Source organism: Medicago sativa, chromosome 5 (assembly GCF_051527215.1).
Source record: "Medicago sativa cultivar Bolivia chromosome 5, Bolivia_mono, whole genome shotgun sequence".
In the NCBI taxonomy this organism is placed as follows: Eukaryota; Viridiplantae; Streptophyta; class Magnoliopsida; order Fabales; family Fabaceae; genus Medicago; species Medicago sativa.
The window spans coordinates 32,995,863-33,019,632 of NC_140753.1; the positions used below are offsets into that span (position 1 = coordinate 32,995,863).

Here is a 23,770-nt window from a genome sequence, read left to right on the forward strand (position 1 = left end):
AACCCTCACTGATACATATGGATACAATAAGTGATGCAAAAACGATGTGCCAAATATCACGATTGTGTCATACAGCCAAAAGTAAATTCATGATGAATTTTAAAATTCGGTCGATCATAAACCAATTTTAATTGCTCTCAAAAAAATAAACCAATTTTAATTTAAAAAAAAATTTGGTTCAAGAAAAATTTACAAAGCAACCGAAACATCCAGTCCAAATTAGGTTTTGAGGATTATACCAAGTTGAAAAGAACCAAAGTACTGGATCCAATAAAATTACATGATTTTAATTCATATGTGGCCACTCATAATTAAACAGTGAAAGCAATTTCACATGAAGGCATCGTTTTACAAAACAGTGTGCAATTTCAATTAGACAAAATAGAGGCATATTGTTGGATAAAAGGCATCGCAGATATATATAAGTCAATCGATGAATAAATAATCAAAACAACAACCATCGAAAATATATATCAGCCACAACCAACAAAATTTGAACTTAGAACATAATCGCAATAAATCAAACACGAAGACCGCTCTGATACCACTTGTTGGAAATTTAGGTCTTAATTCATAAAACATGTTCAATACAAAGTAAAAGTATAGCGGAAGCAAATTAATCATTGAACATGAATATGATCGGATCGACAACATGTTTGATTTATCAAGATATTAAGAATTAGGGTATTAGGAATACCTGGATAAAGCTTTCATAGCAACCCTCTTTCAACATCAACCGTAAACCGAGAGAGGAGGTGATAATCTGAAACACACAGCAAGGGTTAGCGGCGGCTGATTTGGTTCTTCCTCAACCGGTACCTTTATGCCTCTAGTTCTCTTCAGATGGGGAGAAGAGAGAGTTTGCCGTGTACGGTATATTGGGGACCATAGCCTCTTTTATATTGGATGGTCATTAGGGTTTCCCATTATTCCGTTAATGAGCCATCCAGACATCCACTCATTGAGTCCATATCAACTAATTAAATATTTATTTAATTATCCAATTAGAAATCTAATAGCCTTATTACTTAATTTGATCACTAATCAACTAAGGCCCACAAATGATAAATAGCTAATATAATTATTGTTACGATATTTGCCCACATAATATTATTGGAATATTATTAAATAATAAAATATTCCAACATGCAATACTAAAAAAGTAAAAAGATTTACATAAAATGACTTTATAAGAAATGGAACCCAATTGGGTCGAGGCATTAAATCACAAACTTGGCCACTGAGCCAAAGTCATGCAAATTAATATATAAATTGTAGAACTATATAGTTTTTGTTTGGTTCCAGTTCTATAGGACCAAAATTGATTCCTCTAAAGGTGTATAATTGATTATGAGATGTTCAGGTGTTGTTGAGTAGAATTTATTTTGTCTTCATAATTAATTTTACTTGAAACTAGGAATTGCAACTTTTGATTCTATAATTGATTTTCACACACAAATTTATAGTTCAACTTACTTTTACATGAATTACCCTAAATTGTTTTAGGATATTTAGTATGGTATTTATCAATTATAGTGGACAAAAGATTCTATTAGGGGTATCATCCTCTCAAAATATGGAGGTAATATGAGGGGTATCATCCAGGTAATGTTGAATGTACACAGTAGGAAATCATTACAACATTGAATTATTTTATATTGTTGTAGATATGTAGCTTTAAGAGCTTAACAATTGGTTTAATGAGACAAATAGACAATTATTTATTGAATATATATTATTTTTATATATACTATCCAAAGATAGACACCCGTGTATTCGTCTATCCCTTTTTCTATCGCGCTTAACTATATAGATATAAATAAGATTAAAATAAGCTTTTTTTACGGTGTTCATTTTCTATTGAATTGTACAAAATAGAAGAAGATGTCATTCATATTTTAGCAGGGTTGGTTCTTATATTAATTTAAATCTACTTATCTATATACTATTTATTAAAATTGATGCCACATGATTTTTCATTTTTGCCCCTAGGAGGGGCAATTTGGTAATTTCATAATTCATGGATTTGGTTGAGTGCCACCTCACCAATGCCTTATGAATTTCCATTTTTGCCCCTCACCAATTTTTTTTAAATTATTTTTTAATTTTTATTTTTTTAATAACTTTTAACTATTTTTCAATTTTTATATTTTTAACTATTTTTCAATTTTTTCTCTCAAATTATTGCCGTTGTGGGAAATTAATGTATCGTTTGACAATTTATTTCACAAGCATCTCTCTTCAATTCACGTTGGGAACCTTTTATTTTATTTTTTAATATTATATTTCAGTAAGTTTTTTTCTTCCATTTAATTTTTTTTAAACCGTTCCATTTAATTTTTTTTAAGGAGGTTCCATTTATTATTACTGCCTTTTTTTCAAAGGAATTTTATTATTTTTTAATCGCTTATATATTTAATTTCAATATCGTTTAATCATCACAACCTCAAAAATATTTTTATCCACGCTGTCATTTAATGATACCAAATATTTTTATTTTCTTTCTTCAACCTCACAAATATATACACACACACGTTAGCGTTTGATTATTTTTATAAAATTTTTATTTTAATTAAAAGTAAAATTGTAGATGTCTTTTCTTCAAAAAATGTATAGATGCGTAAAGAAATTATACTATATATATATATATATATATATATATATATATATATATATATATATATATTGCACCTTTATATTGTAACAAACTATGCATATCTTTTTCTTATTCAAAAAAACTAAACATATCTATTTCTATGACACCAACAATGTAACAAATATAATATCATATAATATAAATTCTTATCTTTTTGAAAGACATCAAAAATATGGTATTCTTATAACGAAATTTGTTATAGAGCATAATTGAAATAGAAAAAACCAACTATTTTGATATTATTTATGTTATTATTTCAGGCTCCTTAAATTGTTTCTCCTATTCAAATATTTAACAAGTCATCTATATGATGATGCAAATTTGTATTCATGTTACACAAAATAAACGTTATTGAGTAAATATCTTTTATTTTTTAACATTTTTACCCTTCAGAAAATATTATAAACATTTTTTTATTTATTATGTTAATTCATAACAAATTCAAAGTTTTGTCATCGTGAGCTTAGCTCAGTTGATAGGAACAATGCATAAATATATGCCAAGTCCGGGGCTCGAACATCAGACACCATAAAAAAAAAAATCAAAGTTTGTATAATATTTTGTCAGACAACATTTAACTTAAAAATAGCTTTAAAACTAAAAAAACAAAGAAACCAAACAACTTTAACTTCTTTCTTAAAGGCCTTTATTTTAACTTTATTTTGAAGTAACTTTTAGACCGTTAAAAACTTAGGCCAAACGGTATCTAAGTTCAGTGGGGACACTGTTTCACTTTCTTCTTCATAAGAGATCATTTACTTCCTTTTTTCATGGTTTTGAGACCATGCATGACTTGAGTTGACTGATTTTTATGGCTTGAGGGGTTCATTTTTCGACACTATTTTAGTTTTTGCTTCATCATAGGTGGTTTTCTTCCTTTTTTTTTTTTTTATGATTATGCATTTTAAGGGTTTTATTTTTTGTTTCATTTTTCAATTGTTAGTGGATTATGTACCAGAAATTGTTATGTTGCATAGCTGTAGAAAAATCTTCCTTTGTTATGTGGAGTATAGTAGAGGTCATGATGATTGAATTTTAGCTCATGGTAAGGTTTTTACACAATTGTTATTTTAGCTTCTGGTACTCTAGTATATATAAGAAAGGAAATGCCCCTTGAAATTACCAATTTGCCCCTATGAGGGGCATTTTGGTAATTCAATTATTGGAAGTGGTTTTTTTTTTTTTTTAAGGTTTGGCCTATGAATTTCCATTTTTGCCCCTAACCAATTTTTTTAATTATTTTCTTATTTTTATATTTTTAATAACATTTAATTATTTTCCAATTTTTATATTTTTAACTATTTTTCAATTTTTCCTCCCAAATTCAATTGCTTCTACATTGCCGTTGTGGGAGATTAAGGTATCGTTTGACCCGACTTTTTTCAAACTTCTCTACATTTTTAAGGAGAAGTTAGGCCGAATACAATATCAATTAAGTACTTACTAAAAAAAGTACTTTTTTTGAACGCATAAAATTGAATGGAATGAGCTTTGACCAGAAGCTGTTGAATGTTACTTTAAAAAACTACTTCTCGACAAGTTTTTTTTTTTTTTTAAGGTTTGGCCTATGAATTTCCATTTTTGCCCCTAACCAATTTTTTTAATTATTTTCTTATTTTTATATTTTTAATAACATTTAATTATTTTCCAATTTTTATATTTTTAACTATTTTTCAATTTTTTCTCCCAAATTCAATTGCTTCTACATTGCCTTTGTGGGAGATTAAGGTATCGTTTGACCCGACTTTTTTCAAACTTCTCTACATTTTTAAGGAGAAGTTAGGCCGAATACAATATCAATCAATTACTTACTAAAAAAAGTACTTTTTTTGAACGCATAAAATTGAATGGAATGAGCTTTGACCAGAAGCTGTTGAATGTTACTTTAAAAAACTACTTATCGACAATTTATTTCACAAGCACCTCTTTTCAACTCACGCCGGGAACTTTTTCTTTATTTTTTAATATTATATTTCATTATGTTTTTTTCTTCCATTTAACTTTTTTTTAACCGTTCCATTAATTTTTTAAGGAGATTCCATTTAATTTTATTACCTTTTTTTCAAAGGAATTTTATTATCTTTTTATCACTTATATATTTAATTTCAATATCGTTTAATCATCACAATCTCACAAATATTTTTATTCACGGTGTCATTTAATGATCCCAAATATTTTTATCTCCTTTCTTCAACCTCGCGAATATATACATACATTAACGTTTAGAGTAATATTTTATGTCCGTCTGTCTATTTTTTTGTTACGCTAATGCATGTAATTTTTTTAGTGTTGCTTGGTTGAGTGCTACCTCACCAATTTTTTTAACTATATTCCAATTTTTATATTTTTAAAAACTTTTAACTATTTTACAATTTTTTATTTTTAACTATTTAAAACTAAGTTGATGGTTCATGGTTTTTAAGGTTTATATTTTGACATATTATAATGATTCACAATTATCCGTCATTTTACCATCTATCCTTTCAATGTAATCTTTCAGACTGAATATTACTAAGCATATGTAAAGAGACTGAATATTGCTCAGTTGATATTACTTTTTTGATGTCAAAGAGATTTTTTATTTTTTAACGGTCAAAATATTAATAACCAAGTTCCTACACAAGACGCTAAAGAGTTTAATGTGTTTCTTTCGTTCATTTTGTGTCATGTAAATATTGGTGTTAATCCCTTTTTGGTAACTCTATGACAGTAGCGCTCACTTTTATAATTTTAACTATTATGTAATTTATGTTGTTTTCCTGCTCTTGATAAAGCTTTCATAAATATTTTGATAAAGTTTTTTAATTTTTGTGCAATATTCATTAATTTGTTCATTTTTCCTTCGGAACAATTTTTTTATAAAATACGTTACTGAACCCCATGCCTTACACCATGCATCACAAATATTTGGATTATGCGAACTTCATTCTCAAATTTACTAAGAATGGTAATATTCCGTAATTTGAACATCTCTCCTTTAAAACAAGTTTTTAAAAGTGCGTATAATTCATATGAAAGGACTCGATACTAAATTGCAGTTAATATCTGCCTTTGTTGTAGATCATGTGAAATGATTTATATACGTTGAAACTGAAAGGCAAAATGATATAAATCAAGTAGATAGACATTCAACTATCTGTCTGATTCAGAAGTTTGTTCACCTGAAAGGAATGGATACTAAATTGCAGTTACTATCTACCTTTGTTGTAGATCATGTGAAAGGATTTATATACGTGGTACTAAATTGCAGTTAATATCTGCCTTTGCTAGGGGTGGCAAAAATACCCATGCCCATGGGTACCCGTGGGTAAAATCCGTCACGGGTATGGGGCGGGTAGCTAAACTGGTATCCACGGGTATAATAAACGGGTATTTGACTACCCATTATTATATGGACATAGACACGGATTGGATTGTATCCATACCTATGGGTACCCATACCCGATAATAAATTAAGTAAATTACTAATATATCTTTATATATCATATCTTATTACTTAAAGTTGGTACCTTATTGAAGAAAATTTTACCCCCCACCTAAAAATCCTCAATAATAACCTATTTTTATTTTAAATTTTTTTAATTCATCTTATTAAGTTCACCATTTCTACTTCATTCACATCATAAAACATATAGATTATATAAGAATCATGAATTTTCTATGAATTATGTATGATTAATGAAATTTGAGTGGATTATGTATGGATGTTTAAAAGTTGAAGTTTTTTGGTAATTAAAAAAAGTTATTATTTGTACCAAAAAATAAATAAATTCAAAACTCCATGGGTACCCATGGATACCTCAATACCCACGGGTACCGGTATAGTGAGTACCCACGAGGATACGGGGCGGGCACGGGTATCATACTTATCCAACGGGGCGGGGACGGGTATCATATTATCCGTACCCATGGGTATCCATTGACATCCCTAGCCTTTGCTGTAGATAATGTGAAAAGATTTATATACGTTGAAGCTAAAACACAAAATGATATAAATTAGGTAGAGAGGCTTTCAGCTATCTATCTGATGCAGAAGTTTGTTCGCCTGAAAGAACTGGATACTAAATTGCAGTTACTGTCTTTGCTGTAGATCATGTGAAATGATTTATATATGTTGAAGCTGAAAGTCAAAATGATATAAATCAGACAGCTTTGGTAATAGGGTTTTCATTGGTTTATAGATAGATATCAATTATTACTGGAAAAGTGTTTCTACCGCTAACAAAATATGTTTTCATTTGTTACTTGTGATCAAACCATTTTAAAGATTTAATTTTGTAATCCGTAATGCAAGAGTACTCTAAATATTGTATTATGGTTTATAATTATCTGTCATTTCACAATCTATCCTTCCAATATAATATTTTGTCAAATACGTTACTGAACCCCCGTGCGAAGCACGGGTTTGTAACTAGTAATAATATAAAAAGGATAAAATAGTTTAAATGAACAGTAAAAATGAAAGAATTTTTTACATATAGGTATAAGATAATTATAATTATTTATTAAAATTCAAAAGTTTGAACCCCCTAACTTAAGGTCCTGACAACGCCACTGCTCACAACATTCATGTTAATAGCATAAGACGACATAATATTTATGCCTACAAATATTACTATATTCAAGTCTCTGAAATACTCATGTCTTCGGATCTGCAACCTTGATTGAATCCGCACTTGGTTAAACCTAATCTTTTAACCTGAATCACATAAACACCACACTATTACAGGAAATAAAAAACACATTGCACAAATACGGGAAATAAAAACAAACAGAGTGGTGCAAAGGCAACGAAATCACAAAAACAAACGAAATAAGATTGAAGATATATAGAAATAACTTATTTAACTAAAATAAAGAAAAACAATTCAGATGGGATATTTTGGGTCAAAATTGATCTTAAATTACCCATCTTCGGTAGATCAAAAATAAAAAAGTTGTGACTAATAGTGATTGAAAAGAAGAAAAGATACGAACGTCGAATACACTAATATTATTTTAATATTAAAATAAAACAAATATTTAGTGGAAAACACGATTATTGCTAGTGTAGTTCGTTAAATAATAAGGTATTTCAAGTTTTAAACTAATAAATTATTAAAAAAATTGTTTTAAATTAAAAGAAATATAATTCGAGGCAATATAGCATTCTCAAGTATCAATAAATGTATCTTTAAAAAAAAAATATCAATAATAAATGTATCTTTTAAAAAAAAGTATCAATAAATGTAACCCATTTCATTAATTAAAATAGGATTGGGAAAAATACAATCGGATAACAAAATAAAAATTTAGAGAGAGCAACTGTTGCACGAATTTTGCTCAAACAAAAAAATTGTTGAACGAATTTTTTGATCAAACTCAAAAACTTTTCAAGACTATGTGCGACATTTCGATAGGTTTCTCCGTCCGAGTTAAAATCATATTGAGACTCGATGTCCCAGATCATGTTTGTAATGTTTTTGCTTTTTGTCATTCTACTGAAAAAACTTAACAAAAAAACTAACGAAATAAACTAATAACTGTAATTTCAAATTGTTAACATAGCTGAATGTAATTGTTAAGGAGAGAGTACCGTTTGTAATTTGGTTCGTTGAGAAAGATTTGTAAATATAAATTATTTTACTTTTGATAATTTTATTTAAGGTTATACAAAATCATAAATAATGTGAAATTACATTCATTTATTTTGGGTCAAAATTACACTCACTTTTTATTGCTAGTCGACGTGAAATAATTTTCATCCATTATTTATAAAATAAAGAAGTTGAGGTGAATTGACTGATTTTAGTGCGTGATAAAACAAGAAAAGGTTCCTTAAAAAGAAAAGAAAAAAAAAAAAAAAAAAAAAAAGGTGGACAAGCGCTTATTAGAATTATTAGAAAATAGAAAAAATAGAAACAAACAAAAAAACGCCGTTGCCGGGGATCGAACCCGGGTCACCCGCGTGACAGGCGGGAATACTTACCACTATACTACAACGACTGTTCGATGTTCATATTTACCAGACAACAATTATATTCCTCTTTTGCTAGTTCCTTATTATCTCAATCTCGTATTTTGTTCCCATTTAAACTTATAAACCAAAGCTTGTTTTTTTTTTTGAAGGAATAAACCAAGCTTGTTATCAAATTTATTTTTTCCTATGCAAATATCATTTGCTGATGCTTAAGAAATTAAGTAAGAGTTTAATTCTTATATAAATTCTCATACCCAATGTTCTAATAATTTGTGGTAGGTGGCCTTTACTTTGAAATCACTATAATTTATTTGTGTTCATCCATCATTTTTTAGCCATTGAATTTGAGTCGTTTATAGATGAAATATTTTGATGGGTTGGTAAGGGATTCGAAGGGTTGAGAACTTAAAGGTCCACTGTTCAAAAAGTCCCGACAAGGAACATAATACTAACATAACAATTAACATACTGTTACGAATATAATAAGTGGATGTCCACAAACCCTGTACTTATCTATAAGTCACACCTATTTGTACTTATCCCTTAAGTACTTAACTCTTAAGTCATGTCATTGTACTTCTCTATAAATAGAGACCACATGTAACATAATTGTACACTACAAGAGAATAATATAATCATCTCTGTTTCTCTTTTCTTTACTTCTCTTTATTATTGTTCTTATTCTAATAGTTTTATAACACGTTATCAGCACGACGCTCTAACCAATTGAGGTATGCAATTTTTCTTAATCTATTTTTTATGTAAATTTAATTTTGGTATCGATGATTATAGGCTATACTGTTACAATTCCTTCAATTGGAATCAGTGCCTTATAGATACATTAAATCATTATTATATAAATTGTATTATATTATTGTGTTTGTTTATTCCATATGCAATCCTAAAGTATTGCATAAGGATTGATCTCATATTATAAAATCAAAGAGATCTATTATATGGTTCCTGAATAACTCAATATTACTCCATGTGAATTCTGGAAGAATTCAAAAGTTATTCTTTGTGAATTCCTGAAGAATTCAAAACCGTAGTTCCTGAAGAACTCAATATTATTCTCTGTGAATTCCTGAAGAATTCAACAACGTAGTTCCGAAGAACTTAATATTTTTTGCTTTGAATTCCTGAAGAATTCAAAAGCGTTTGAGACCTTGTAAGATAGGCAGGTTCCGGTTTTCCCCCTGTAAAAAAGATTCTTTCGATTCCAACCTTGTAAGATAAAGATTCCGTCGAAAACCCCCTGAGCACATTTGAGACCCCCCAGCAGATGACGTGGCAGGATGAGGCATGACGTGGCGCGCCACTGGGTATTTTTTATTTTTTATTAATTTTTTTTGCCTGCCACGTGTGTATTTGTATGCCACATCACTATTTCCCCTTTTTTAATTAAAATCATTTTAATTATTAAAAAAACATTAAAAAATTTTTTTTTAAAAAATCCATTCCCTTTATCTTTGTTCTCCATTTCCGTATCCTTCATTAACGTCTTCTTCCTCCTCCATTTCCCTTTTCCTCTTCGATTGCAGATCCAAATCTCGTAATCCTCTTCAATCTCTTCAATTTTGGTTGTGAACCTCACGAATTTCCTTACGATTTCTTATTTGCGATTTTCGTTTTTTAGGGTTTGACATGGCTGGAAGCAAAGCATCATCAATTGGGAACTCAGATGGAAGAACATCACCGAAATGTGGGTGCAATAGGTTTATGCGATTGTGGGTATCAAACACAGATGAAAACCCAAAGAGGAAATTTTGGAGGTGCTGTAATTTTTGGGAGGTAATAATTTTTGATGTTTTTTGATTTTGTTTTCCTCTTCTTGTCTTATAAATATGCTGTAATTATTTGGTGTAGAATGAAGATCATTGTAATTTGTTCATATGGGATGATGAGTTAGAAACACCAAGAGTGAAAGCCCTATTGAAAAGATTGGCTGCAAAGAACAAGGACAGTGAACTTGGTTCTACATTGCATAACTCAGAAGGTTCAAATGGCTACGATGTTGGAAGCAGCAACATGGTGAATCTGACTGGTAGGAATGATGGTTGCAAGAACTGTGCAAGGCTATCTGAATTTCTAAGGGTTTTTGGCAAGGAAATTGGAGAGGAAGTTGGAAAAGAAGTTGGAAAGGAATTATGCAAGGTATATGGGACTGATAGGGCCACAACGAAGCACCTAAAAACAAAGAAGAAGTTGCAATATGAAAGAAGCAAAAGCTTTGGCCTACTTGTTTTATTAATGTTGTCATGGATTTTCTTCTTGGTTGTTTTCAAGTTTATGTAATCTGTTGAAATGTAATGTGTTGAAAGATGAACTTTAGAACATCTATAACTAGTATGATGTAATGCTTGGTATTAATGAATGAAGTATTTTGATTTGTTACATTCTGGTTTAACTTTGGCGTCAGTAACATCATGATTTACTACAAAATAGTTAGCAACACTTATAATAGTGCATAAAGTCATTACAAAATACTTAGCACCACTGTTAATTGTGCTTAAAGTCATTACAAAATACTTAGCACCACTGTTAATTGTGCTTAATGTCATAACAGGCAACAAAGTTTCAAAAGATTGCACACAAAGTGCTTAAAGTCATTACAAAACACTAACACATTACTTGAAACAAAGTTATTTCTCTGCAACTAAAGTTGGCATTGTTCTCATATATGGAAGAACCACTCCTTCCTTCTCTGCAGTACCTTCTTGTGTTAATACCCCTTCTTCAGACTCATCTATTACCATTGGTGCATCTGCAGTAGCCCCTGGACCTTTAATTGACTTGGTCATTAGCTTCCAGAGCCTATCACTTGTCCTCTTCTTAACCTTTTGGACAGTATTCTTCAACTTAGCAACAATTGTCACAGGTGGGCCATTTAGCATCCTTGGGCCATTGAGCATCCTTGGCCCATTGAGCATCCTTGGTCCTTTGAAAATCTTTGGGCCATTGATCATCCTTGGTCCTTTGAACATCTTTGGTCCAGGTGCAGCAGCAGGTAACTCAGTTGCAGCTGCAGACACATTAACTTCAGTTGCAGCAGCAGACATAGGGATTTCAGGAATGGATGCAAACAGTTCATTAGGAATGTCATCAAACACATCTTCAATTGATTCCAAACCATTTTGAGCAGTATCTTGCTTCTACAAAATAGTAAGAACACAACATATGTTAAGTCTTGAAACACACTATCAGAGTTATCAGAGTTATCAGAGTAATGGATATGAAGTGCTAAGAAATTACCTGTCTTTTAGCAGGGTTATCAGAGTTGTCCCTTTCAGTAGTATGTGCATCATTTTCACCACTTTCATTTGCATGCTCATTCTCACCACTTTCAGTCTGCCTCTTTGGTTTTCTCTATAACAGTTTCATACCATTATCAGATGTGTAAAAAAGTAACAAAGTTAAACAAAGTTAAAAAAAGTGAAAAAAATTTACCTGTCTTTTAGCAGCATTTGGATTCTGAATAGTACTTTTACACTTCCTCTTGTTGTGTCCAAACTGGTCACATTTTGTACACCTATAACTCACTCCAGGTCTTCTCATTCTACTGCCAAGCTCATCAACCTCCCTGATCCTCAGTTTTTTGGGTCTTCCAGGTCCTCCTTTGTAGTGTGGTGGCAAAGGTTCTTCTATGTCTACTTCAGGCCACATTTCCATGCCATTGATGGGACTGATTCCAAAACTATAACACTCTATATATTTTTCCCTTGAATAGCACTGGTCAACAAAATCTGAAGGGTTTTGCATCCTATAAGATAATGCAGCAACTGCATGTCTACAAGGAATCCCTACCAATTCCCAAAACCCACAAGAACAAGTTCTCTTAGCAGTATCAACAATAAATTGTTGCTGACCATAATGATGTGTCACTTGCCATTCCTCCCCCATGGACAAATTTGGTGTCCATTGTCCAGACAGAACAACTTCTTTATCTAACCTCTTCCTAGGTATAGGCATGATGTTGTGTTGCCACCTATCTAAGTTATTTCTAGCAGTACCAATCCTATTCATTAAGTAAGTCCTAATCCATTCACACATAGACAAAAATGGTTTATCCCTAGCCACTAATATTGTTGCATTAAAGGACTCAGTTAGGTTGTTCATTACTACATCACACTTAGGGTAGTAAGAAAAAGCATGCATACACCAACTTTTAGTAGGATGCAGCATCAACCATTCCCAGGCACCAACATCAACCTTCTTCAATTCATCCATTTTTGCCTTCCAAGCTTGAAAGTAGGTTGCTTTTGCAGCACCCATCATCAGGTCCCTTATCAAAGTTCCCCCACCAAACTTCTTCTTGAAGTTTGCATATAGATGTCTTAAACAAAGTCTGTGCTCAATTGAATCAAACATTTCTTCAAAAACAGACATTAATCCCTATAACAATTAAAACACAGTTAAGTTAGTAAAACTCACAAAATTACAAATAGTCAAAAATCACAATTCATATTGATATACCTTATGTTGATCTGATATGAAGACATATCTTTTATCATTTCCTATGTCATTCATCAACAGCTCCATAAACCATTTCCAGCTTGCCTTACTTTCTACTTCAACAACACCAAATGCCAGTGGAAAATACTGGTCATTGGGGTCCCTTCCAACAGCTAGCAGAAGTTGTCCACCATATTTAGTCTTCAAGTGGCACCCATCAACCCCCAAAAAAGGTCTACATGCAGCTTTGAATCCCCTCTTGCATCCATCAAAGGAAAAGTAGAAAGACCCAAATCTTGGCTGAAGTGTAGGACCAAGTCTTTCAACATTTACCTTAGCAGTGTTACCAGGACAAACCCTTGTTAGCTCAGCAGCATATCTCCAGACCATGCTATACTGCCTGTCAGCATCCCCTTCAACAATCTTCTGTGCTATCTGCTTTGCCTTCCATGCCCTTCCTTTTGTAAGATCTACTGAGTGGTTGGTCCTCATATCATTCATGATGTCTTTGATTGTGACTTTCTCAGTTGTTTGAAGTTTGTTAACAACCGCAAAGTTTGCAACCCACTTAGACTTGGCAGATCTGTTTTTTGTAACCCTCCCACACGTGTGATCCTTTACATAGCTTTTAATTTGGTAAGTGTGACTGTAACCCACTTTAGAAAAAAGACATAAATACCCACACTTCTTTTTCTCCCCTTCCTCTCTTTTTTCTCCTTTTTTCAAAGCATCTACCTTACACACAGTCCTTACCCTATAACTCTCATTTTTTTCAAAGCTAATTTGATACCCATTTAGTACATTCCACTCTATCATTGCATCCTTGAACTCTCTTAATGAATTAAATTCCATACCTAATCTAAACTCATAGTCCTTGTTTAATTGCTCCTTTCTAAACTTTTCATACCTAATTCCTCCCTCATGGTCAGAATCATCTGGATCTGAGCTATCTAACTCCTCACTAAAGTATTCCTTAATTGGTTCCACCATATGAGCCTTACCCTTTCCCTTACTTAATTTTTGCTTCTTGTCTGGTTCAACCAAAGGAGCCTTACCTCTACTGCAGAGACTAGTACCTGACTTCTTCATATTGCCTATTAACAACTTCTCTATAGGGACTTCTTCATTTTCAGCAACATCAAACCCATCATCTAGTGCAGTAGCTCTCTCATTTTCACTGTCATCTGGCTCCACATCATCACTGCTATAACCACTATCCTCCACAGCAGAGTTGAACTTCATATCAAAACAAACAGGTTCCCTGAATTCCAAATCTCTTTCCAAGACATGTTGTTGATTGTGCTCTAAATATAAATGCCCATCAACTTCATCACCAATAGCCCTTATAGCAACCTCTTCATCAAGATGATCAACATAAATTTGAAAAAACTTACCATCTTACCCATCAACTGCACCCCAAATCCTGTAGTGTTGTTTATCATATCCCCAACCAGTTACAATCTCATCAATAGAATCCATACCCCAGGTCTGTAAGTCTATATCACTTACTATTGTTTGCTTTCCACCTCTATAGAACAAGACATCATCCCTAACAAATTCACCACCGTGATGAAAGACACAGTTGAACAAGAGTTTATCCTTCAAAAAACATAGACCAATCACAGTTAGACACGTGTAAGTGTGGACCCCACACACATACCCCGCACACAGTCAGCAAAGAAATTTACTCTCTTAGGAATAAAAAACCCTACACGACAACACCCTACAAGACAAAAATCTATGCACATATATGATTTTTAAAGCCATTAACAGAACCACAACATCTAAAAACTACCATCTTTGTTTAAATCCATGCAAATATATGTTTTTTAAAGCCTTCAAACAAAGAAGAAGGATAAAGAGAAAGAAAGAAACTTACTGAAGCGTTTCCACCTTCTTTGTTCATTTTCGCATCCGCTACGGCCCTCTTTCCTCCGTCTTCCATGCTTATATTCTTCTTCGTGTTCTTCTTCTTCGCGTCGTTCCCATTCTTATTCCCGTTCTTCCGATTATTCTTTTCTGTACCAACATTCTTCTTCTTCGCGTTCTTCATGTTCTTCGAGTTCGTCATCTTCTTCTGGGTTTCGATTTCGATTCGATTCCGATTTTGAGAGATTGTTGAGTATGGGTTTAGAAAATGGAAGATGAAAGTGTGAAGTGTGAAGTGTTGTTTTGTTAGGGTTGAAAACGGAACAAAGGAAGTGACTTTCTATTTTCTCTGATTTTTGTTTTTAAAAAAAATAAAATTTTTAATGTTTTTTTTAATAATTAAAATGATTTTAATTAAAAAAGGGGAAATTGTGATGTGGCATACAAATACACACGTGGCAGGCAAAAAAAAATTAATAAAAAATAAAAAATACCCAGTGGCGCGCCACGTCATGCCTCATCCTGCCACGTCATCTGCTGGGGGGGTCTCAAATGTGCTCAGGGGGGTTTTCGACGGAATCTTTATCTTACAAGGTTGGAATCGAAAGAATCTTTTTTACAGGGGGGAAAACCGGAACTCGCCTATATTACAGGGGGGTAAAGACATATTAACCCAATTGTATTATATTATTGTGTTTGTTTATTCCATATGCAATCCTGAAGTATTGCATAAGGATTGATCTCATATTATAAAATCAAAGAGATCTATTATATGGTTCCTGAATAACTCAATATTACTCCATGTGAATTCTGGAAGAATTCAAAAGTTATTCTTTGTGAATTCCTGAAGAATTCAAAACCGTAGTTCCTGAAGAACTCAATATTATTCTCTGTGAATTCCTGAAGAATTCAACAGCGTAGTTCCGAAGAACTTAATATTTTTTGCTTTGAATTCCTGAAGAATTCAAAAGCGTTATCTATGAAGGATTTGTTGGAGAATTGATTTTATGGTTTAAATTTATTGCATAGTTCTTAAAGAACTTAAAAATCAATCTTTATCCTCCATGAATTCCTGAAGAATACAATAGTGATGCATCCCTGATGGATTGCACAAAGAATTGATTTGATTTTGAGTAGTTATTGAACAACATAAAAACTCAATTTTTATTCTCCATGAACTCCCGAAGAATTCAATTCAATCCAATGACATGCATCCCTGAAGGATTGCACAAATAAATTAGAAGTTATATATATTTCTTGAAGATCTAATTTTAATACTTGAATTCAATTTAGCTATGTTGCTAAATTTTATTTTAATTCGTGGTTAGTTGAAAATTTTCACAAAAAGGGATGTCATATGAATTGTTTGTTTAACCAATAGCATATATGATTTTTGAAATTGAAAATTGTTTCATATAGGATGAATTCTAGATATTTTTGTAACAAACTTTCATAACAAATTTTCGTTCAAAACAAATTTTATGGAACAAATTATTTGTTACATAAATCTCTAATGCTTTTAATTTTATCTTTGAAAATTTTAGTTGCTATATTTTAAATTGTTATGTAACAAATTAATGTAACAAACTATTTAATGAGAAACATTTTTTTGTTACGAATGTAACACCCTTGCAACAAATTTGGGATAGAAGTAACAAACTATTCCAAAGAATTATTCATATATTTACTATCTTTTCATTTAAAACTATTAAAATGATAGTGTTAATAATAGTGTTGTCTTATAAAAACATCATTTAAATTTGATGTACAGTTCTCAAAGAACCAATATTTTAAAGTCAAACATATTTGTAAAAATAATATAAATAAGAAAAAGTGATTTTCTTTGATCTTCATTTATAAATATTTGTGTTTGATTTTCTAAGAAAACTACACATTTAAAACATGGTAGAAATTTATAAGATCTATTTGATCTGGTAAAAAGAAGGGGAAAATATGAGACAATATGTGTATTTATATATCACTCGAATATGCTTCTGAAGTAGCAAAATAAGTGAATATCTTCAATAATATTTTTGAAAGATTAGTCACATTTAGTTTCTTTTTGGCCTTTTCAAAAAAAAAAAAAATAGTCACATTTGTAATTGAACAAAGAGTGATTCTTGATTAAAATGGTGAAAGATCACATTGAACGTCATTCCCAGAAGTGAATGGCTCATACTATTTATTTTATATAACCAATATCGTGGTTCTGGTAATTAATTTAGTAGAGATTACTATTGATATGATGCATGTCAAGGTCATATAATTCCATTAGTGTAAGCTTATATCAGTTGGGAAACTAGTGCTATTATATGGATTGAATCGTGCAAGATTGTTTCCTTATTCTATGATCAAAGTTTGGTTGTGATTTTTTTTTCTTATTGCATAAGACTTCTAGAAGGTTTAAATTACAAGGTACGCACAAACTCTTCTCTACATAATTCTTCAAAATTCCTTCATGATTATTATCTCATAAATATTTTATGTTAGATATGTATTTTTTTCCTTATGAAATAAATTTATTTTATTTTGATGTCACGCATAATTTACATTTTGGAGATGTCAAACTTTGAAAAGATATTTTATTCGTAAGTTGTGTGTGGCTAAATAGTACCTTGAAAGAAAAAATTGTATGATTTATAAATTTTTACTAGTTCAAGAAATTTCGTGTTTAGTTTATTTTATAATTGATATAATTATGGTAATACAAAAGATTAATCAAGGTTTTAAAATATTCATTATGTAATTTCATTTGGGTAGAATTTTGTTGTTGTTTATTATTGTTTCGAATGGATTGGAATAAGTAAAACATATACTATTGTAAACAAGAAGTTTACAAATCATGTTTCAAATACGGATTCTTGAGTTTATTAAACAATTCTAAAAGGATTGCTCAAATAATGATTTTTTTATCACTTGTGATAAAGTTCCTGAAGAACTACAAAATTATTGAAGGCTCCTGAAGAACTAATTTATTGTTACATGGAGGAATAAAGTTACACAATAAGATTACATTCTGATGATTTTTTTATTGAGATATAAGATAGCCATCTAAATTATTAAATATCTCTGTATTACGGGATATACTCTCAAGAAAATAAGTGTAGTAAATTTTTTTTTCTCTCTTATTTATACTACACTTATATTAGTGCAATGGAAGCACAAATTATTGTAAACCCGAAGTTTACATATTATATTATTTGTGCAATGGAAGCATATATTATTGTAAATCAGAAGTTTACAAATTATATTATTTGTGCAATGGAAGCACATATTATTGTAAACCAGAAGTTTAAAAAAATTATATTAAATTTATCGTTGGCAAGACCGGTTGGGTTATCCCGGATCTATTATGATGTAGAAACTAGTTGAAAAATATGGAAATATATTGAAGAGCCATGAGATTCTTCAATCTAGTAACTTTCGTGTGTTACTAGTTCTCAAAGGAAGTTGACAATTTAAGGGAATGAATCTCTCAGTTGTATAAGGTGATATTTAAATCAATACACCGATCATGTGAATCACTTGAATATTATATGACTTGAATCGATGCATCAACTAAATGATCACATATGGTTATTGTCAACTCACAACCAGAAGTTTGTGAGATTATTTTGTCAACAAAATTTGACCAAGAGTTTATTTTCTAAAATTTTTAGAAATCATTTGATAAGTATCATTTGTCAATTGAAATTGATATTGAATAATATGTAGCATATGCTCATCAAAATGGACTTAAAGATCCATTCTTTAGACGTCTAAAGTTAATTGTATGATTGATACTTATCAGACCATACCTTAAAACTCTATTTTGGTTATGAGACCATGCCTTATAAACTCAAATTTTGGGAATCAACAATCTTGTATGTATATTGATTTGTATCAAGCCAACGCATTACTATATATAAGTTCTCCCTTAATTTATCATTGGTTTTAGGTTAACATTCTAATATTTCTCATCTAAGTGGATGTTTGGATGTGTTGTGTATATCACAACTGCTCCAATATAATGCACAACAATAAATCTTGAAAGAATATTGGGAAAATACATTTGATATGAATCTCCGTCTATCATTAATTGTACTGAGCCAACTTGTTTACAGCCCAGTAGGCTGATTATCAATTGATGAATCAGTTTTCCCAATATTAGGGGAGATAATAAGCAGCTGAAAATGTGAACCTTAAGTTCAAATAAATTATTTTAAAGAAAATATTATTGTCTCGTCTTGATCCTCAAGATGTAACTCATTTGCAAAGTTAAATAAATCAAATATCAGTTGTTAATGCTCCAAACGAAATAGATGTCCATATTTAATATTGCAAATAAGTCTCAACCATGCCTGAAGCTGTTGGAGTAAGCCCTAATAGCCAATCTATATTGATTGGGTTTGGCTTTGTATCATGATATTGATATAAATATATATTGTGAATATATAAATTATAAGGCATTTCTTTATTGGTTTTGTTTTGTTTCAAAATAATAAAATCCCTAGAATAGTTAGTCTGTTTAATGGACCATTAAGTATAACTTAATTGTGAGACCCCGTTAAACATAAGGAAACTATTCTAAAAGTATCCGTAGTCAAGCTTTATTGAGAAAGTGGGATATCATTAAAGCATAGAGACTATTATGTGGGTAGACTGATGATCACATCTCACAGATCATGGATAAAGAGTTATCAAGTCTTCACATAGATATAAATATTAGGAGTAATATTTATATTGGATTGACCCACCGTGAGAATACTACATAGTAAGCTATGCAATTGCCATAAGATATACTCACAATGATAATAGTGTATATCGCTCTTAGACCTGAAACCACTATGATCCCTAGATGTGGACTCAAGTGCTTTGTTGTCATTCTAACGTTGTCTGTAAAAGGATAACCATAACATTGGTTGATGGGTACTTGATGAAGCATGCTGAGGGACATGAGTGTCCTAGATGAGATTTGTCCCTCCTCATAAACAGGTGATATATCTTTAGGCCTCTTGATGAAATATGACTGTAAAACTGCATGGCCATGCCGAACTAAGTCAATATAAGATATTTGACTTATTCGTTATTCAGTATATTTCGGAATCAAGGAATATAAATATTGATCTATACAAGGGTGACAATATCTATGCCTTGGGATCAATAAAGATATCGAGACAAAGGAGTAAGTGTACACATGAGTATTATCATGGAAAGGTTTCGTCAGATCACTTGACATTCTTGTCACTTGGGTAGCAATGATGTGTTGCTAGATACCGCTCATTGTTTATAATATTAAATATTAGATTTAATATTATTGCCAACGTGACTAGAACCTATAGGGTCACACACAAAGAACAGTCAAAAGAGAAATATATAAGTATGACTTATATAAGGGGTGCGTTTAGTAAATAACGCTAATTAGTTAGCAAAATTACTAAACTCGTTGTTGGGCTTACTGAAGCCCAATAGTGACTTATAACTTGCAGAGCACACTAGAAGTTCTATAAATAGAACTCTGGTGCTGAAGTTTTTGGTTACACATTTTGAAGCAACCCCTTTCTTCTCTGCACTTCCAATTCATTGGCTAGCATCGAGTTTTGGAGGAGCACTGTTCGTGTGGACTTGCTAGAGGCTTTGCTGCTTGCTTGGCTGTGATCGAGATTCCAGTTTCCAGTTCCAGCTTTCAAATTCCACAGTTCAAGGTAACAATCGAATCACTGATTCATGTTTGAATTTCGTAATGATCCAAGGAATGAAAATCGAAAATTTTCCGCTGCTTCTACTCCATTCTTCTATTCGATTTTCCTTCAGTGGTATCAGAGCCAATTACAAAACCATGAATCGGATTGCTTTGTTACTGCTTTATGTTTTAATATGATTAAACATTTTGAATCGGAATTAAATAATAAAGAGAATTAAAATTGGCATCGTATCATGTTTTATGTGCTTGGCTTTTCGATTTGTTTGATGTTTCAGAAACCGTTTCTGGTGAAGTATCGACATATCGATTATACATATCGACGGAAACATGATTGGAAACAAATCAAATTAAATTATCTTTTAAAATTGTTTTAAGAGATAATAATATTTTCGCAAATATTTGATTTGCTAATATTTTGATATTCTATAAAGAATTAATTTGTAATGCAAATCCGTTAATAAAATAGAATATTAAGTGTTAATATTTTATTATTTAAATTTAAATATTAATTAAAATTGATTGATCAATATCATATATGTGATATATGATTTTAATACAACATCATTATATGTGATATATTGATGATATCATTTGTTCAATAGGTTTTATATAATTGATTGTGAATTTGTAGTCAACTCGTGAGATTGAGCTTCGAATACCAATTCTGGTGAAGCATCAAAGATCCGGTTGTCCATACTGAACAAACAATTGTTAAAACTATTGATGTTTGATTGTTGTATTAGGATACCTAACTATACAAGCGTTGTATTATTATGGTTGTATCATTCGATCAATTGTTTTCAAAGAGATTGTTGTGAATTTGAACAATTAGTGAGAGTGAGCTTCAATATCCGAATTTGGTGAAGCATCATAGATCCGGTTGTTCATGCTAAACAAACAATCCTTGAAAATATTTATGTTTAATTAATTTATTTAATTGGAGAAAGGTAGTAAATTTAAAAGATCATGATTTTGAAAGAGTTTCAATATCAGATATGATTTTTGAATTTGGTAATAAAATATTTGCTTAATTTTAGCCCTGTAATTTGTTTTGGAAACAAATTGATTGCCTAAATAAAGCAGATTTAATTATAATAATTATTGAGTGTCAATATTACTATAATTAAGTAAATAAAAAATTCTACCTTCTGGATTGTTTTTCAAAAGTTGTTTGAAAGGTAATAAACGATCCTAAATTGATAGTTAATTTAAAAGATCATGATTTGAAATAGTTTCAATGTCATATATGATCTTTTGAAATTATTTAATCGATTTGCATGACTTTAACTTGATTTGTTTATAATTTAAAAGAATCATGATTTGAAAGAGTTTCAATATCATATATGATCTTTTGGATTTGATCATAATATTTGCTGAAACGATTTGGGTGTTCATAAACGTGTCAAGTGTTGATGCGAAATACACAATCTAGAATATTTTGGAACACAATCTGAGATATTTTGGTATGCAATCTAATATATTTTAGTACTTGATCTGAAATATATTTTGGTACATAATATAATATATTTTGGTACTCAATAAAATATATTTTGGTACATAATATGAGATATTTTTGTACTTAATATAATATATTTTTGTACTCAATATAATATATTTTGGTACTCAATTAAACCCCCAGCTAATCTGCGTAGTGTGATCATATGTCAAATTTTTAATTTAATTTATTTAATTATAAGGTATAATTAATAATAATAAAAGTGTGTTTGTTATTATTATCATGTGAATGGTTGTGGCCTTAGTCCTTTTATTTTATTTCTTTTGGATATTAAAATACGGCCTGCGTGTCGTGCCTCTCTCTTATATCTCTATTGTACATTCTCTTCTCATCCACTCCCTCGTATGTAAAACGAGTTTCTTTCATATGTAATGTAAATAGAATGCAAAGAAGTAATAGGGCTCATGACGTTAGGATAGTCCTGGAGGTCAAGCTTGGAGAAGCAAGGTCGTTTCTAGGATTAGTTTAGATTCTCTCATTGGCTTGAGAGAGTCATAGGATGGCCATAATCATGTCACTTTTATTATTGTATAATCGTTATGCATGTTATGATTGGAGTGCGAATATATATGATATATAAGCCGTGTGGTGAGGTGAGATCAAACTTAATAAAAATCCTTCAATTCAAAATATTAAGTTTAATGCTTTCCAAAAGTTTAACACCCTTCAAGACTAATATCGAAATGTGTAGGTTTCGCCTCCGCGAGGTGCACTTTCTATACTAGTAAGTTGCGGTGCGGTAATCCAATTTACCCAAGTGTTATTCTTTTGGGTTTAACTTAACTAAATTAATTTTAATAAGATTAAAATAAATTTAGAAGCAATGTTTGGGAACATCTATATGATAGATTAGAATAAGGAGTTATTCACTCAAATGATTTGAAAGTTGTATGAGATACAATTGGAAGGAGTTCCTACCTAAATAACTGAGTTTTGAGTACAGCCCCCGTTGACTTAAAGCAAGGTGAAATATGGATTTCAACCCACTAGAAAATCTTCCAACGGGATTTTCCGAATCAAGTGTTTTGAAGGTCATTTGATTTGAGTAAAATAGTGGGAGCCTATTTAATTAAAGACCTATTTAAATATGTTTTAAATCATGATACATTTATTTTATTTATTTTCTGTATTTAGAATTTCTTTAGCATATAAATTTTATTATACTGTTAAAAGTTATTATGAAGAACAAAATTTTCAGAAAAGAGTTTCTGAATTGGTACAAAATTTAAGAATTGTTCTTAAGAGTGAGAAAAACTGTTAATGTTTTGAAAAAGTCAAAATAGAAGTAAGACTTCTTATATACCCATATAGTTATAGAAAGTTAAATTTCTGCATCATAGGTATATGATACTTGATGATTAAATCTCATATTTGTTAGAGTTTAAAAGAAGCGGGAGATTAACTATAAGTGAAGTTCACTTACGTCTAGAATTAAACAAATTGTTTCATTGACACAGGAGCTAATGCTTGGACTTAAATTTAACTTGATATGGAACCAAATAATTGTTATTAAATTCCATATAAAATAGAAGCATTAAATCATAAATCTTGTATTGACAAGAGAATGATTGTGTAGTTGAATAATAGACAAACGTTGTCCTATAATGCAAATTATGTTTTCTATAGAAGTATGCT

General features: G+C 30.8%; 2 protein-coding genes and 1 non-coding gene across 3 annotated transcripts; 1 reads left to right on the plus strand and 2 right to left on the minus strand.

The window, feature by feature from the left end:
• Positions 1-8,569: 8,569 nt before the first annotated feature.
• TRNAD-GUC (transfer RNA aspartic acid (anticodon GUC)) lies at positions 8,570-8,641 on the minus strand. The gene has a single exon. It is a non-coding gene; the product is annotated as a tRNA-Asp (tRNA).
• Positions 8,642-10,259: 1,618 nt separating this feature from the next.
• Positions 10,260-10,910, plus strand: LOC146921891 (uncharacterized). The gene is made up of 2 exons (XM_085710801.1): positions 10,260-10,406; positions 10,482-10,910. Exons 1-2 carry the CDS (start codon positions 10,260-10,262, stop codon positions 10,908-10,910), a joined length of 576 nt encoding a protein of 191 aa, XP_085566927.1.
• Positions 10,911-11,257: 347 nt separating this feature from the next.
• LOC146921892 (uncharacterized) lies at positions 11,258-13,568 on the minus strand. Its single transcript, XM_085711401.1, has 5 exons — positions 13,089-13,568; positions 12,773-13,007; positions 12,063-12,691; positions 11,868-11,981; positions 11,258-11,767 (listed from the first exon to the last, which is right to left on the minus strand). Exons 1-5 carry the CDS (start codon positions 13,566-13,568, stop codon positions 11,258-11,260), a joined length of 1,968 nt encoding a protein of 655 aa, XP_085567527.1.
• Between the last annotated feature and the right edge of the window lie 10,202 nt (positions 13,569-23,770).